This window comes from Microcaecilia unicolor, chromosome 2 (genome assembly GCF_901765095.1).
Source record: "Microcaecilia unicolor chromosome 2, aMicUni1.1, whole genome shotgun sequence".
In the NCBI taxonomy this organism is placed as follows: Eukaryota; Metazoa; Chordata; class Amphibia; order Gymnophiona; family Siphonopidae; genus Microcaecilia; species Microcaecilia unicolor.
In genome coordinates, this window is record NC_044032.1 from 343,565,223 (window position 1) to 343,583,579 (window position 18,357).

Below are 18,357 nucleotides of genomic sequence, written 5' to 3' on the forward strand. Positions count from 1 at the left end.
TCGGAATAAAAAGCAGACATTTTCAAGGTTGCACATTACCACTGTCAACTGCTAAGCAAGATGTAAATAGAAACAACAAACATAGGGCCCCGTTTATTAAGGAGTGCTAGCAGTTTTAACGCTCCAACATTAGCGCACGTGCTAACCGTGGGTGCCTATAGGGATACTATAGATGTGTACACAGTTAACGCATGTTAAACATGCTAACATGCCTACAAAGTGTCTTAGTAAACAGGGCTCATAGTTTGAAATGTCTAAAAAATAAAATGGGAGAGTTTGAATATATTGAACTAAATGAAAAAAATAGATATAATAGGCATCTCTGAGACCCAGTGGAAGGAGGATAAAGCGAATGATACATACCTGTAGCAGGTGTTCTCCGAGGACAGCAGGCTGATTGTTCTCACGACTTGGTTGATGTCCACGGCAGCCCCCACCAACCGGAACAAAACTTTGCGGGCGGTCCCGCACGCAGGGCACGCCCACCACGCATGCGCGGCCGTCTTCCCGCCCGTGCGCGACCGTTCCCGCTCAGTTGAATGACAAGCAAAATGATCAAAACGCAACTCCAAAGGGGAGGAGGGAGGGTAGGTGAGAACAATCAGCCTGCTGTCCTCGGAGAACACCTGCTACAGGTATGTATCATTCGCTTTCTCCGAGGACAAGCAGGCTGCTTGTTCTCACGACTGGGGTATCCCTAGCTCTCAGGCTCACTCAAAACAAGAACCCAGGTCAATTGAACCTCGCAACGGCGAGGGTATAACAGAAATTGACCTACGAAGAACAACTAACTGAGAGTGCAGCCTGACCAGAATAAATTCGGGTCTTGGAGGGTGGAGTTGGATTTAAACCCCAAACAGATTCTGCAGCACCGACTGCCCAAACCGACTGTCGCGTCGGGTATCCTGCTGGAGGCAGTAATGTGATGTGAGTGTGTGGACTGATGACCACGTCCCAGCCTTGCAAATCTCTTCAATAGTGGCTGACTTCAAGTGGGCCACCGACACTGCCATGGCTCTGACACTATGAGCCGTGACATGACCCTCAAGAGTCAGCCCAGCCTGGGCGTAAGTGAAGGAAATGCAATCTGCTAGCCAATTGGAGATGGTGTGTTTCCCGACAGCGACCCCTTTCCTATTGGGGTCGAACGAAACAAACAATTGGGCGGACTGTCTGTGGGGCTGTGTCCGCTCCAAATAGAAGGCCAACGCTCGCTTGCAGTCCAATGTGTGCAACTGACGTTCAGCAGGGCGGGTATGCGGTCTGGGAAAGAATGTTGGCAAGACAATTGACTGGTTAAGATGGAACTCCGACACCACCTTTGGCAGGAACTTAGGGTGAGTGCGGAGTACTACTCTGTTATGATGAAATTTGGTATAAGGAGCCACCAAGAAAATGACCTTCCAGGTCAAGTACTTCAGATGGCATGAATTCAGTGGCTCAAAAGGAGGTTTCATCAGCTGGGTGAGGACGACGTTAAGATCCCATGACACTGCAGGAGGCTTGACAGGGGGCTTTGACAAAAGCAAGCCTCTCATGAATCGAACGACTAAAGGCTCTCCAGAGATGGCTTTACCCTCTACACGCAAATGGTAAGCACTAATCGCACTAAGGTGATTCCTTACTGAGTTGGTCTTGAGGCCAGACTCTGATAAGTGCAGAAGGTATTCAAGCAGGTTCTGTGCAGGACAAGAACGAGGTTCTAGGGCCTTGCTCTCACACCAAACGACAAACCTCCTCCACTTGAAAAAGTAACTCTTTTTAGTGGAATCCTTCCTAGAGGCAAGCAAGACACGGGAGACACCCTCAGACAGACCCAACGAAGCGAAGTCTACGCCCTCAACATCCAGGCCTTGAGAGCCAGAGACTGAAGGTTGGGGTGCAGAAGCGCTCCGTCGTTCTGCGAAATGAGAGTCGGAAAACACTTCAATCTCCACGGTTCTTCGGAGGACAACTCCAGAAGAAGAGGGAACCAGATCTGGCGGGGCCAAAAAGGCGCTATCAGAATCATGGTGCCGTGGTCTTGCTTGAGCTTCAGTAAGGTCTTCCCCACCAAAGGTATGGGAGGATAAGCATACAGGAGGCCGGTCCCCCAATGGAGGAGAAAGGCATCCGACGCTAGTCTGCCGTGTGCCTGTAGTCTGGAACAGAACAGAGGCAGCTTGTGGTTGGTCTGAGAGGCGAAAAAGTCCACCGAGGGAGTGCCCCACTCTCGGAAGATCTTGCGTACCACTCTGGAATGGAGCGACCACTCGTGCGGTTGCATGACTCTGCTCAGTCTGTCGGCCAGACTGTTGTTTACACCTGCCAGGTATGTGGCTTGGAGAAGCATGCCGAACTGGCAGGCCCAACACCACATCCTGACGGCTTCCTGACACAGGGGGCGAGATCCGGTGCCCCCCTGCTTGTTGATGTAATACATTGCAACCTGATTGTCTGTCTGAATTTGGATAATTTGGTGGGACAGCCGATCTCTGAAAGCCTTCAGAGCGTTCCAGACCGCTCGTAACTCCAGGAGATTGAACTGTAGATCGCGTTCCTGGAGGGACCAGCTTCCTTGGGTGTGTAGTCCATCGACATGAGCTCCCCACCCCAGGAGAGACGCATCCGTAGTCAGCACCTTTTGTGGCTGAGGAATTTGGAAGGGGCGTCCCAGAGTCAAATTGGCCCAAATCGTCCACCAACAAAGGGATTTGAGAAAACTCGTGGACAGGTGGATCACGTCCTCTAGACCCCCAGCAGCCTGAAACCACTGGGAAGCTAGGGTCCATTGAGCAGATCGCATGTGAAGACGAGCCATGGGAGTCACATGGACTGTGGAGGCCATGTGGCCAAGCAATCTCAACATCTGCCGAGCTGTGATCTGCTGGGACGCTCGTACCCGGGAGACGAGGGACACCAGATTGCTGGCCCTTGTCTCCGGGAGATAGGCACGAGCCGTCCGAGAATCCAGCAGAGCTCCTATGAATTTGAGTCTCTGTACTGGGAGAAGATGGGACTTTGGGTAATTTATCACAAACCCTAGTAGCCCCAGGAGTCGAATAGTCATCTGCATGGACTGTAGAGCTCCTGCCTCGGAAGTGTTCTTCACCAGCCAATCGTCGAGATAAGGGAACACGTGCACTCCGAGCCTGCGAAGCGCTGCTGCTACCACAGCTAGGCACTTCGTGAACACTCTGGGCGCAGAGGCGAGCCCAAAGGGTAGCACACAGTACTGGAAGTGACGTGATCCCAGACGAAATCGAAGATACTGTCTGTGAGCTGGCAGTATCGGGATGTGTGTATAAGCATCCTTTAAGTCCAAAGAGCATAGCCAATCGTTTTGCTTAATCATGGGAAGAAGGGTGCCCAGGGAAAGCATCCTGAACTTTTCCTTGACCAGATATTTGTTCAGGGCCCTTAGGTCTAGGATGGGACGCAACCGCCCTGTTTTCTTTTCCACAAGGAAGTACCTGGAATAGAATCCCAGTCCTTCTTGCCCGGGTGGCACGGGCTCGACCGCATTGGCGCTAAGAAGGGCGGAGAGTTCCTCTGCAAGTACCTGCTTGTGCTGGAAGCTGAAGGACTGAGCTCCCGGTGGACAATTTGGAGGCATGGTGGCCAAATTGAGGGTGTATCCTTGCCAGACTATTTGGAGAACCCACTGGTCGGAGGTTATGAGAGGCCACCTTTGGTGAAAAACTTTCAACCTCCCCCCAACCGGCAGATCGTCCGGCACGGACACTTTGATCTCGGCTATGCTCAGCTGGAGCCAGTCAAAAGCTCGCCCCCTGCTTTTGCTGGGGAGCTGTAGGGCCTTGCTGAGGCGCACGCTGCTGACGAGAGCGAGCGCGCTGGGGCTTAGCCTGGGCCGCAGGCTGTCGAGAGGGAGGATTGTACCTACGCTTACCAGAAGAGTAGGGAACAGTTCTCCTTCCCCCATAAAAACATCTACCTGAGGAGGCAGATGTTGAAGGCTGCCGGCGGGAGAATTTGTCGAAAGCATTATCCCGCTGGTGGAGCTGTTCTACCACCTGTTCGACTTTTTCTCCAAAAATGTTGTCCGCTCGGCAAGGGGATTCCGCAATCCGCTGCTGGATCCTATTCTCCAGGTCGGAGGCACGCAGCCATGAGAGTCTGCGCATCACCACACCTTGAGCAGCGGCGCTGGACGCAACATCAAAGGTATCATATACCCCTCTGGCCAGGAATTTTCTGCACGCCTTCAGCTGCCTGACCACCTCCTGAAACGGCTTGGCTTGCTCAGGAGGGAGCTTGTCCACCAAGCCCGCCAACTGCCGCACATTGTTCCGCATGTGGACCGTGCAGGTCTTTCTTTGCCGTTATCTACTATGTTATTAGTGAGAGAACAAGATGAAAGGCTTGCACATCTGACCTGTATGTTGAAAGCAATGACACAAAACACTTACAACCAGTTTCACATACATCTGCACCAAAACTTGTAACTCTCTACTGAAAGAATTAAAATCCATGAACAATTATCTCTCATTCCGAAAACATCTCAAAGCACACCTATTAAGGACATTTCTTTCCGACGAAACCACATAACCAGGGAGATCTCAGCCATCACACTACAACATGATCACGAATGGAACGAGGCTTGCATCAATCTCAAACAACTAGAAACTTGCTTATCTGAGTTACTGTAAGTCACATTGAGTTTACCCACCAGGTTGGAAAATGTGGGGTACGAATGCAGAAAATAAATAAATAAATCAGACCGGGCCCAATATTGAACACAACATTTACACCAAGTTTTTCTTGGCATAACTGCTCGTGACTAAATTTAGTCACACGGACAGGTACTCAACGTATTCTATAAACCACACGGAAATTTAGGCTTATTCTATAAAGTATGTCTAAATTTAGGCGTACTTTATAATATATGCCTAAGCGTATTTTGTTGCAGATTTTTTTAGGCGCGATATATAGAATCTAGTCCTTACTGGCTAGTTGCTAACCGCAACCAGTTATCTTCCACTGAATATCCACAGTTAGTTGCTGATATAGTATTTAACCAGTCAGCAGCCGTAAGTGCCCAGTTAAATAGCTTTGAATATTGGGGGGAATAGCATTTTTCTTGTATAAGACGGGTGCACAGATTGAGAGGCAATAGTTGTGTAAAATCATAGAGGCATCAAAATCTGAAACTGAAGGAATGTGAAGGAAGGGAGAAGAAAGGTCACCATTATGACTTAATTTCCTACCTTACAATGGGGTTCCCATTGTACAAAATATAAATGCCAGCTTCCTTATTTCCATAAATCTGATTGCTACGGAGGATGCCTTTCCCATTGCCAAGGACAACAATGCCTGAACGAAGGCCACTGTGTATCTTATTACACTGCAAGTTAGACAAAAAAAAGAACAGATTATCATTCAAATATATTGAGAAAAAAGAAACAGAATATGCACAAAGGGTTTTAGTACACAAAGAACAACAACTGTAAAAAGAAAGGAAGCAAAAACAACATATATCCTGAAATTTTATAGCGCTTCTGAATATGCCCTATTGCCCATGACCAGAACCTCATCTTTTCAAAAGGGAAACTTGTACAGCAACAATTGCAAGTTTCGAGCCAGCTGGTATAGTTGAACACAAGTAATTGTGCCCTTGGATGGAAGGACAAATGAACTGAAATACTACTATACTGTCCGTCCGTCTCCTCCAAACTACTTTTGGTATATACACTGTATGAATGTGGATCATTCTGGTTTTCTCATGTTTGGCAATAGTTTATTTTTCATATAGCTTACGGTGTACATAATATGACAGTACTAAACTGCAACATTATGAAATTTTCTAGGTCAATATCTAAAGACAATCACAGTGTTTAAAAACATATGTGACCCAGGTCTGGCTTTTAGCCCCTATCTCTGGGCATGCTGGGTGTTACAAAAAAAGACTATGCCCTGGAATCAGCATGTCCATATCTAGTAATTTTCCACAGAGATGCTACTGAGCCCAACACCATAAGAGGGACTGGGAGGATAGTTGTTTTTGGAGGAAGACTATATTTTTCCATAACCCTGACAGCTAAAAGAGAGCAGATTGGTTTTGCTACTGAAGCCAATCCATCATGCCTATTATAATCAGGTAGCAGGGCTTGGGATGGACACTTATCTTGCTCCATAAAGAAAAGGCAGAGAAACAGAAAGCTACAATGTTATGACTTGGCTCTCACGCCTGGCTAAGTATTATCCCCCCCACCCCCCGGTACAGTGTGGAAGTAGCCATGTTGAAGGGTTCTTTTGACTTCCAAGCTGGTCTGAATGCTGGACAAACACAAGCCAGTGGGGTCTCTGAAGTCTCATGGAAGGGAGACAAAAGACAAGGAGGAATCACTAGTGAGGTCCCCTCATACCTATACTGAAGAGAAGGAGGAGTTCTGGAATCCCAGATGGACTTGGTCTCTAGGAGATACTCCTGAAACCCATAAGGGAAAGGGATCTTATTCCTGCTGACACAGCTAGGGACCGGGACCTGCCTGTAGAGCCTAGAAAGGCAAGAGTGAGAGGAATGCAAGGGAGAATCAAGTGTTCTTGCCACAAGCTGAGGAGACTAAAGTGCTGTATAAACTAATGTACAAGTGTTGAAGATCTTCTAACTACCATAAGAGTTCTAAAGTTTGACCTATGTTGGGATAATATTTAATTTGGAATTACAGTAAGGGCCTTCATGATCATTCTTCACCTTTATATAAATATGTGGAGAGTGTTCATCACTGGGAGGTAAAATTTCTAGATATTATAAATGCCTCCTTCATGGAGCAGCTAACCCTAGAAATGATGAACCAAGGAGTAGGAAGGAACCACCCTGAATCTCATACTCACTGAAATAAAAACCTGGTGCAAGGGGTAACGATGGTGGGGAAACTACTCTACCTCAAGCATCACCCCAATCTCCACTCCCAGCTTTCATCAAAGATTGTAATGTCATCGTTTTCTTTAAACTGGATTAATGAGACAAAGCCAACATGGATCTATTAAAGGGAAATCTTGCACCACCAATCTAATACACTTCTCTGAAGGGGTGAATAAACATGTGGATAAAGGTAAGTCGGTCAATGTATCTGGATTTTCAAAAGGCATTTGACAAGGTACCTCATGAAAGACTCCAGAGGAAATTAGAAGCTCATGGGATAGGGGGTAATTCTATTGTGGATTAAAAACTGGTTAAAAGATAGAAAACAACCTTGGGGAGTTATGAAAAGTTTACAAAACAATGAAGTTTTATTGTGTTGTCTTTTGCAAATTGGAACACTATTTTCTGTCGTTTCTTTTGGCGCCTTGAATTATGTTCATGTATACAATGCCTTCATACTGCATTTTGTATTGTTTCTCCTAATTGACAATAAAGACTTCATGCAAATAAAAAAAAAAGATAGAAAACAGAGAGTAGGGTTAAATGTTCTGAACGGAGAAGGATAGATAGTGGTGTTTTCCAGGGGTCTGTGCTGGGACCGCTGCTTTTTAACATATTTATACATGATCTAGAGATGGGAATAACTAATGAGGTAATTAGATTTGCTGATGACATAATTGCAAGAGGATTGTGGAAAATTGCAAGAGGACCTTATGAGACTTGGAGACTGGGCATCCAAATGGCAGATGGTGCTTAATCCAAAATACAGAACAGGAGCAATCCTCTACGACGACAACACAGAACAGGCAAAAGTAGAGGCTGGTCAAAGACAAATCACCACTGGAGATATGAATCCCAACAGTCTTTATTGTGATGAAAAACTAAAAGACCCGACACAGGCCGTATTTCGACGCACACATCTACATCAGGGGTCAAAGAGTAAACGCCAAACGTCGGCACAGAACCGCAGCAAAATTGTGATTTTGTTGCTTCCACAGTCGGTGAAAGGAGTTTGTTATATTTGCTATGAATGGACAAACATTTGGGTAAAGTGTACAGCTTTAAACTCGAAAATGGCTGCGGTTCTATGCCAACGTTTGGAGTTTACTGTTTGACCTCTGATGTAGACGCTTGCGTGCATCGAAGCACAGCCCGTGTCGGGTCTTTTAGTTTTTCATCACAATAAAGACTGCTAGGATTCATATCTCCAGTGGTGATTCGTCTTTGACCAGCCTCTACTTTTGCCTGTTCTGAGATGGCGTTTAATGTCAGCAAGTGCAAAGTGTTGCGTGTGAGAAAAAGGAACCCAAACTATAGCTATGAGATGCAAGGTTCCACATTAGGAGTCACCATCGACGATGAGGATCTAGGTGTCATTGCTGACACGCTGAAATCCTCTGTTCTGAGGGCACTGGTAGCTAAGAAAGCAAATAGAATATTAGGAATTATTATGAAAGGAATAAAAATGAGAAATGTTATAACGTTTTTATATCACTCCATGGTGCAACCACACCTCAAATACTGTGTGCAATTCTGGCCACCCCATCTCACAAAAGATATAGCGGCCTCTCATCTACTCTCTGTTATTCATCTCCTCGCCACCTCCAGTCCTTTTCTTATGTCTTACCTCCTTATTCAGATTCCCATTCCCCCTTTTACATCTCCTATTGCCACCCTCTCTCACCTATGTCACATGAGCATGTGCCTGTTATTCTGGTGTCAAGGTTATAGGTGTGGAATGGGCATTTCTAAAATCTATGCGCATTATTACAGAATAAACCCGCTCTGTACCTAACATAGGCCTCAGGATGTACACCAAGTAAAACATGGCCTAAATGGATGCAACCAAATTTGGTCACATGCAGAGGCAATCAAGGGAGTGGAGAAGTGGCCTAGCAGTTAGAGCACCAGTCTTGACATTCAGAGGTGGCCAGTTCAAATCCTGCTGCCGCTGCTGCTTGGCCAAGTCATTTAACCCTCCATGGTACAAACTTACATTGTGAGCCCTCCAGGGACAGGGAAATACTCAGTGTACCTGAATGTAACTCACTTTGAGCTACTACTGAAAAAGATGTGAACAAGATCCAAATAAATACAGCATGGAAATTTAAACCTATTCTATAAAATGTAGGTATACTTTAGAGAATACACCTAGGAATACTTTTTTTACCACATGGATTTTTCAGGTGCCATATATAGAATCTACCTCTATGCACAGGGAATTCTTGCAACTAAAATTGAAGTGCACTTATTTAGGCCACCTAAAACCAGGCAGATTGGGGGTGTACTACATAGCAGTGCGCATAGTTTTCTGAAACGACCACAACCCCACCCGAAAATTTATGTGAACTACTTTATAGAATACGCTTAGAAAGATGTGCGCGTAAAGTCTAATTAAAGCCAATTAGTGCCTCTATTTGTTAAGTACCAATTATCACTGCTGATTAGCTTGTTAATTAAGTTGTGTGGCCATGCGACCAAATTAGCACACACAACGTAAGGTGCCATACGTAGAATTTGGGGGAATGAGTATTTGTTTTATATTTGCCCTTCTCCTGTCAATTGGATACTCTTCACTGTTTCCATAGACCTGTTGAAGAACATTTTTACAGGAATCTGTTATTCTCTCAGTAAAAGTAGCAGTTTGTTATATTTCTTCTGTGCCTCCCTCCTAAATTCATGTCATGGCCCCTTGTCCTTCAGTTTCTCTAATCAGAGGCTGATCACACAGTACACTGAATCTGTAAAGTGAAAAGAAAGGACAGTGACCCAGCATTAGGCGGTCACAAGCACAAACAGGCGGTAGCCCAGTACAGCAGGAATAGGAGGTAGGAGGTAGTGGGGAGGGTGATGGGAAGTATAGAAGAGCTGCAAGCACAGGCAAATTAGGAAAGGGATAAGTAAGGGGGAGGCACTAAAGAATAGAGGACCTATAAGTAGGCAGGTAACAAGACACGAAGTCTGGGAGGTGGGGAAAGAGATGACCTCTGGGAGCAAGAAGGGCAGTGCCTGCGAGGTGCATTCACCATTTTAGCCTGCTGCTCCCACAGCTCTCCCACCCCACCCGCCCCATATTAAGGAGATAGGGACTTGTCGCAGCATTCCACAGGCGGTGGGTCCTAGCATGAAAGAGTACACAGCACTATGTTTCAGACCAAAGCAAGGTTAAAGGTCATGTAGTTGTCCCAAGCTAGCAGTGGCATGGATGATGTCTAAGATCAAGGGCAGTTCCCCTCTTGTACAGAGGGGGGCCAGTGCCAGATTAGCAGATCATCAGTGAAGCCTACCTCAGACTTGGACGGAATGGGGAGGCTGAAGGTTCAAGAAAGAGAGTCAACGGGTATGAGAGGGAAGATGCTTTTACGGCAATCCCTTGAGCAAAGCTGTGATGTTAGCGCCTGGGCATGTCGGCGGTATATGCCTCAGGTGGAGCAAAAAGCTACAGTGTGATTATGGCAGAGAGAGAACTGTGTGACTCAAAAAGGCTAGGCCACTTGCCTCAAATGCTCTAGATAGAAATCGAGTCATATATTTGATTGTTTATTACTATAAAATGTATACATGATTGGAAATTGCTTGTTATTGTGAATAATTCATAGATCTAAATTGTAGAATGCTGCAGCCACAATAAATTCTACTCTTTATCGGATAACTGGTCAAGTGTGAATATATACTGTGTATGGTCTAGACTGAAAGGAGAGTACTGAAGTGCCACCTGCCCGATTTGTGGAATACAAAGAACAGCTTTATATAGTAATGGGCAGCTGTGCTGCTCTTGGCAAATGAAAGTCTACAATATCCAGGGCAAGACTGGACAAGTTCTATTGATTTTAATTTTAAAATATTTCTGACAGTAAGAGTTATAGATTTCTGACTCATTTCTAGAAAGAAATATTTCTTATCTGGTTGCTCTGTACTAGACAACAGAGCTAAAGAAATACATCCAAGGAAATAAGATATAAATTACCAATATGAGAGGGTTAGCTCCTTTCCGAATATCCACTCCCGCCTCTGCATTACTGTGGATGTTATTGTCTGCAATCAGTCCTCCTGCTGCCAGACGCAAAAATATTCCTGATGTTTTGCAGTGGTAAATTTCATTTTTTATCATTATGATCTGCAAAAAAAATGAGAATATCACTACAATTAACGTTTTACATGCATAAACTCTCATAGATCTGCAAAAATAACTTTATAAAATTATCTTTCCTACATAAAGCTATGTGGTTTAATTTAGGACAGTCTTTTTTATGGCCTACATGGGAAAATTAGGTTCTAACCTTGGTAATTTTCTTTCCTTTAGTCACAGCAGATGAATCCATTACGAATGGGTTGTGTCCACCTACCAGCAGGGGGAGATAGAGAACACTGAAAACCATAGTGCCTCTAGGATGGCTAGCTCCATCTGCCTCTCAGTATTTTGAAGCTTCCAAAGCAGTGTTAAACCACAAAGTAGTATAACATGAACTTTCCTCACAGCGAAGAACAGGAGCAATAACACAAAGGAGGGATGAACTCAACCTCCTGTAGCAAAACAGAAATCCTGAAGACTGTTTTCCAACTTCTCCCAATGAGGGAACATGTCTGCAGAAAAAACTGAACACAAAACGGAGTCAATCAGGGAGGGATCATGGATTCATCTGCTGTGACTAAAGGAAAGAAAATTACCAAGGTAAGAATCTAATTTTCCCTTCCTTGTCATCACCAGCAGATGAATCCATTACGAATGGGATGTATCAAAGCAATCCCTAGATAGGGTGGGAACAAACCACACCACGCGCAAGCACGTGCTCCAAAAAGCGCGTCCCTCCTGGCAGCCACATCCAGCCTGTAATGACGGGCAAAAGAGAGCTTAGAAGCCCAAGTAGCTGCACTACATATCTCTTGAAGAGAGAGTGCTCCCGTCTCAGCCCAAGAGGAGGAAATCGCTCTTGTGGAATGTGCCTTAAAGGCGTCAGGCGGAGGCCGGCCAGATAGCAGATATGCAGAAAGAATGGCTTCCTTAAGTCAACGGGCTATAGTGGCTTTAGACGCTGGAGACCCTCTGCGAGGACCTGACAACAATACAAAAGGTGATCAGAGGTCCTGAAAGCATTTGACATCTGCAGATACTGCAACAGAGCCCTGCGCACATCCAGAAGGTGCAAATGCCCAAAAGATTCCGGAAACTCCTCCCTAGTAAAGGAAGGCAGAAAAATAGGCTGGTTTAGGTGAAACGCTGAAACCACCTTAGGCAGGAAGGAAGGCACAGTACTTACCGTAACTCCGGACTCTGAGAATTGCAGAAATGGGTCTCAACAGGACAGCGCCTGGAGCTCAGACACCCGTTTCGCCGATGTAATGGCCACCAAAAGGACTGTCTTTAGAGTCACATCCTTCTCCGAAGCTCACCTCAGCGGCTTGAAGGGTGAACACTGAAGAACCTTTAATACTAGCCCCAGGTTCCAAGCCGGACAAGGGGCCCGCACGGGAGGCCGGAGCCAAAGCACCCATCTAAGAAACTGTGCAATGTCCTGATGCGCAGCCAGGGAGAGGCCCGAGACCTTCCCCCAAAAACATGCCAACGCTGCCACTTGAACACGCAGGGAATTATAGGTCAAGCCTTTTTGTACACCATCCTGCAAAAAGTCAAGTATCGGCGAGACAGAAGCCCGCATGGGTGTGATCGCTTTAGAAGTACACCAAGCCTCAAACTGGCGCCAGATCCGAGCATAGGCCACGGAAGTGGAACGCTTGCGGGCCTGCAAGAGAGTGGAGATGACCTTGTTAGAATAGCCCTCATCTCTCAATTGCGCCCTCTCAATAGCCATGCCGTAAGACCAAAGTGGCATGGATCCTCCATGGTCACTGGGCCCTGCGTCAACAGGTTCCGTACCAGAGGCAAGGGAAGGGGAGCCTCCACCAGCATCCGCCGGAGGGTCGCATACAACGGCCGCCTGGGCCAATCCGGGGCAATGAGGATCACCACTCCTTGATGCAGCCGAATTCGCAGGAGGAGTCGCCCTATTAAGGGCCAAGGAGGGAACACGTGCAGGAGGCCAGGGTTGAGCCAAGGCATCCAACCTCGCCGAGCGAGGATCTCTCTGTCTGCTGAAAAAGGACGGGACTTTGGCATTTGTGCTTGAGGCCATAAGATCTGCTACGGGCGTTCCCCATTTGGCACAGATCTGAAGGAACACTTCGTCTGCCAGTTCCCACTCCGCAGGGTTGATTTGATACCTGCTTAGAAAATCGGCTTGCACGTTGCTCTGACCTGCTATGTGAGCTGCTGACAAAAGCTGCAGATGTAGCTTGGCCCAGTGGCATATCTGAGCAGCCTCTGCGGCCAGTGCTTGGCACTGAGTGCCGCCTTGACAATTTATGTAGGCCACTGCTGTCGTGTTGTCCGACAGAACTCTGACAGCCAGTCCCTCGAGAGTCTTGTGAAAGGCCAGAAGAACTTGGAATATTGCTCTCAGTTCCAAGAGATTGATTGACCACCCTGTTTCCTCGGGTGTCCACAGACCCTGGGCATAGCTTCCCTGGCAATGTGCTCCCCAGCCCTTCAGGCTGGCATCCGTTACCACCAGGCACCAATCGGGAAGCGCTAGCGGCATTCCTCGCCGCAGCATGTTGTCTGAGAGCCACCACTCCAAACTGAGTCGGGCCGCAGGGAGCCACGTGTCACGTTTTCCAAAGCAGGAACCAGGTTAGTGAGCCCTTGGACCACTGCTGAGGAGCGGCAGAGGCAGGCAAAACCACCCCACACCAGAGGCAAGGCAGAACTCTGACAAACAGTGAGACTTCACCTGCACTTAGCCGCCCTTCTCCAGGAGTTGAGCCCCTGGCTCTAGGCGGCCGGCAGGACTTACTGGACAGGGCCGGGACTGGATATCAGCTAGGCAGCACAGGGACTGAGGGTCAGAGGGGAAAGGAATGAACAAGGGCAAAAAGGCAGGAAACTGGGCTAGGACTCATAGACAGACAATACAACACAAGGCAGGGAGTGGACAAGCTAGGGGACAGAGACTGAAAGCTGCAAGCAGCCACTAAGACAAGAAACAGTAGGGACAGACAAGGGCCAGAACTAGAAGCTGCAAGCAGCCACAGAAGACAGACAACACAGAACCTAAGAACTACACAAAGAATTGCAAACCAGGAACAAGACTAAGAAACAAACAATAGCCCTAAACTAAACTACACATAGACTAACTAGAAATCAAACAAGAGCCAATACAGTAAAACCAGATCAGGCAGACGTGCACACAGCACACCGACAAATCTCAGGGCCTTAGGCGATGCAAAGGCAAAGGCAGAGGATTCCAACTGACTAATAAGCCCAGCAGCAGCTGATGCTCAAGCTGCAGCAATCACCAGGCAACTACGGGTGCTGTGTAGGTTCAACCAAAGCAAGCAAGTCTGGCAGCCCGGAAGATCCGGACCGGGCTGAAATCTGGAACGGGTGACAATAACCAGACAGTCCATTGCAGCCACCAGGTCTGGCCACCAGGTGGTGAGAGGAAGGAGAGCACGAAACATGGGCACAACCGTTGATAATCCTGGGGCATAGGAGACCATCGTTGAAGCAGGGCAATCTGCAGAGGTCTCATGTGCGCTCTCGCCCATGGCACCACTTCCAAGGTGGCCGTCATCGACCCCAACAGCTGGACAAAGTCTCAAGCACGCGGGCGAGGCATCCGCAGGAGCAGACGGACCTCATTCTGAAGCTTGCACCGCCTTTGGTCGGGTAGAAAGACAAACCCCGAGGCCGTGTCGAACCGGACCCCCAAATATTCTAGAGATTGAGAGGGGGTCAGGTGACTTTTGGCTATATTGATGACCCAGCCCAGAGATCACAGTACTGAGACCACTCTGGCTGTTACGGGACAACTCTCTTCTGCAGAGTCCGCTCTGATGAGCCAGTCGTCGAGGTACGGGTGAACCCGGATACCCTGTCGCCTGAGAAAGGCAGCTACTACCACCATTACATTGGAAAAGGTTCGGGGAGCTGTGGCCAGGCCAAGAGGCAAGGCCCGAAACTGGAAATGTTTTCCCAACACCGCAAACCGGAGGAACCGTTGGTGCAGGGGCCATATAGGAATGTGCAAGTAAGCTTCTTTCAGGTCCAGAGACGTGAGGAACTCTCCTGGCTGAACCGCCGCAATGACGGAGCACGGGGTTTCCATGTGAAAATGCCACACTCTTAGTGACTCGTTGACTTTCTTTAAGTCGAGAATGGGCCGTGTTCGGCAGGAGACACAGGGATCACCGCTCCAACAAGACTTGTAAGGTCTCCTCTACCGCCACCCGTTTGATGGCAGTGCCGCATCGGGACTCCACAAACAATTCTCTCACCGGGACATCGAATTCCAATCGGTAACCTTCTCTGATCAGGTCCAGGACCTACTGATCTGAGGTAATCTTGGTCCACTCCTTGAGAAAGAGGGAAAGGCGTCCTCCTACAGCTGTAGAGGAGGAGTGGACCAGCATCCCATCATTGTGGAGGACGGCCCTGAACTCCTGGCCTTGAGCTTGCCGCTGCGGAGCGTTTGTCCGAGCGAAAGGAGTTCCTCTGCTGAAAACGGGCACGTTGAGTAAACCCAGCAGAGCGCCCCGGGCGATACCTTTGAGCTTCACGGAAGCGAGGTCTGGAGGAGGAGGGAACCACTTGACCCTTGGAAGAAGGTTACGGCCTATCCTCAGGTAACCTCTGGGGTTTAGCATTCCCCAGGTCTTTAACAATCTTCTCCAACTCCTCTCCAAATAACAGTAGGCCCCGAAAGGGCAACTTGACCAGCTTTGCTTAGAGGTCATGTCAGCCGCCCAATGCCGCAGCCATAGAAGGCGGCGGGCGGATTTGTGTTGAAAGATGGGTGTCCTTCTCTTTCAAAAATAAGCCTGATAATGACCCCTTACTGAATGCCAATTAGAGGAAAAGCATCTGCAAAGCTTTGATGGAGTATACGTAGCCAGTGGACATTCACATAGGCAGACTGTGGGCTAAACACACGTGTACATGCGTAAGTTCTAGAATACTATCCTTTAAGTGTGTTCATGCATATATCTAGGCACAAGCATCCACATCAGCTATATTGGGTATCCAATTATACAATTACCTTCCATGTGCAGAATCTTCACATATTTATTTACACATTTCTAAACTGCACTATCCAATTGCCCTACGAAGTGTACATTTTATTTATTTAGGATTTATTTACTGCCTTTTTGAAGGAATTCACTCAAGGCACTGTACAGTAAGAATAGAACATGAGCAATAGGCAATTACAGCGGTAAAAATATTCAAATAACAATACAAAGTACATTGGGAACATACACAGTGAAAGACACAAAAAACGTAACAGAATACAAACAACTACAACCGTCATCAAGACTAATATCTAACGGCAGTAAGTAAACTACTCAGACTGAAAAAGCCTGAGCAAAAAGAAATGATTTTAGATATTACATGTAAGCTCACAGGCAAAATATTCCAAATAGCAGCACCTGCAATCTGAAGCATTGCTGAATGGTTAGCTTCAAACCTAACGCATTTAAAGGAATGTCCAATAAAAGCTTATCCATAAAATGCAGACTACGAGATGGTTGATACAATCTTAAAGATGGAGCTAAAGCCAGAGGTGCATCAATGTTCAAGGCCTTAAAAATCAATGTCAACATCTTAAACCTAATTTGCCAAAATACAGGAAGTCAGTGCAATTCCTTCAAATTTCAACAATCCTGTCAGAAGCCTAGCAGCAACATTTTGCACAAGCTTAAGATATCGAATCATGATTTAGAAAGGCCCTAGTATAATGAATTACAATAATCTAGCATCGATAATACCAAAGCTTGCAAGACTGTCCAGAAATTCACCTCGGATAATTTCTTCAAACACCTTAATAATTTCAACCTGAAGAAGGCCTTCCTGATAAACACTCCTAATTTGCAATTTGAAAGTTAACTTAGAATCTAATAGAACCCCAATAAACCTACACTCTGAAGCAAAGCTCAGTATCTGCGAAGCTTACTGCACAGGGCCAACACTCAAGATTTGACCAATTTGACAAAAACAATATCTGTGTTTCCTCTACATTCAACCTCAGCCTATTGGTGCTAAACCAGGATCTTAATGTCTGTAAGCACATCTTCAAAAAAGACAGAATATCAGAGACAGAACACTTTAATGGGGAAAAAAACCTGAATATCATCAGCATAAAGTCAAATGGAAGAATGGCTAAGCTCCCACAGCTGCAAGCATGACCTCCAGAAATTAAAAAAACCTGCAACCTGCATCAGCCACTGCATGCGCTAGGGCCCACCACAGCAACCAACAACCTCTTCTCTCTGTGGTGATTGGGGAGGGGGGGGTCTGTCCCCCCCCCCCACCCCCCCCCCCCGATTCACACTCCGATTCTGCCTCCCATGCTAGGCACTATCCTGGCTGTGTCAGGACCACTCCAAGTACAGGCATCTCTTCTTCTCCCCTCCCCCTAGCAGTCCTTCACCTTGCCTTGATCACCACCGGTACTGGTACCGCAGCGATTAAAGCAGGGCTGACTCGGGACTTCAGCCTTCCCTAGGATGTGTCCCGCCCTCCTCTGATGACTAGACAGGCAGGACAAGAGACAAGAATGGGAGACAAGGTAAGACAAACAGGACAAGAATTAGGCAAGGCCAAGAGACCTGTTGCGAAGGCCCTGAGGAAAACACTGGGGCCTTCCTTAAATTCCGCGGTGCAGGAAGTGATCTCCCCCCTGCAGAGTTTCCCAGTGTGGCAGCAGCAGGAGAATAAGAGATGACTCTTTGGTGAACGTGTGCCCTAGGAAACCAGCCCCCTGCCAGCACCGTACCGGGAAAAAGGACGCCGAGCCAAGAACAGGGAGCAGCCCAGCATAGCAGGATGGCCCAGCATAGCAGGATGGGCCACCAAACACCCGTTGTCTGCAGAACCTGGCTCCCAAACCCAGAAGGTGAGTCAGGGCGTCCGAGGGGGGGGGGGGGGGGGGGGTCAGAGCACAGCCATGGTCGTGACAGTACCCCCCCTTCTCAAAGGGTCGCCTCTCCTTGATCCAGAAAACAAGCCACTGCTTGCCCTGGAATTGGTAGCATGGAATGGTGCTACTATTTGGGTTTCTGCCAGGTACTTGTGACCTGGCTTGGTCACTGCTGGAAACAGGATACTGGGCTAGAAGTCCATTGGTCTGACCCAGTCTGGCTATTCTTATGTTCTTATGAGAAGGCTAGATAAAATTCAGCATTGGAGTCGTCATTTCCTGGGGTTTTGCCTGTGATCTTGGCTGACAAATCTCCTATTCAGTGATGTCCCTAAGTTCTTAAGGAGAGAGGAAGGTATTGCTGGAGGGGAAATTGTTTTGGTGACCTCTTGAAAAGCAGAGGGCAAAAAACTAATTTTGAGGCTGTATAGTTTCTTGTAAAAATTCTGAAATTGTTGAGCAATTGCGGAGTCCGAGGTATTGGAAACTCCAGTGGAGTCAATAATTTGTGAAACTCTC

At 47.2% G+C, this 18,357-nt stretch overlaps 1 protein-coding gene across 1 annotated transcript in view; it reads right to left on the reverse strand.

Annotated features, from left to right (window-relative positions):
* Window positions 1–18,357, reverse strand: part of FBXO10 (F-box protein 10) — a 195,486-nt gene that overhangs the window by 99,490 nt on the left and 77,639 nt on the right. The window contains exons 3-4 of the mRNA XM_030192457.1: window positions 10,833–10,982; window positions 5,208–5,344 (exon numbers count right to left, since the gene is read on the reverse strand). Of these exons, the coding sequence (XP_030048317.1) occupies window positions 5,208–5,344; window positions 10,833–10,982 (287 nt within the window). The remainder of the gene's footprint in view (window positions 1–5,207; window positions 5,345–10,832; window positions 10,983–18,357) is intronic.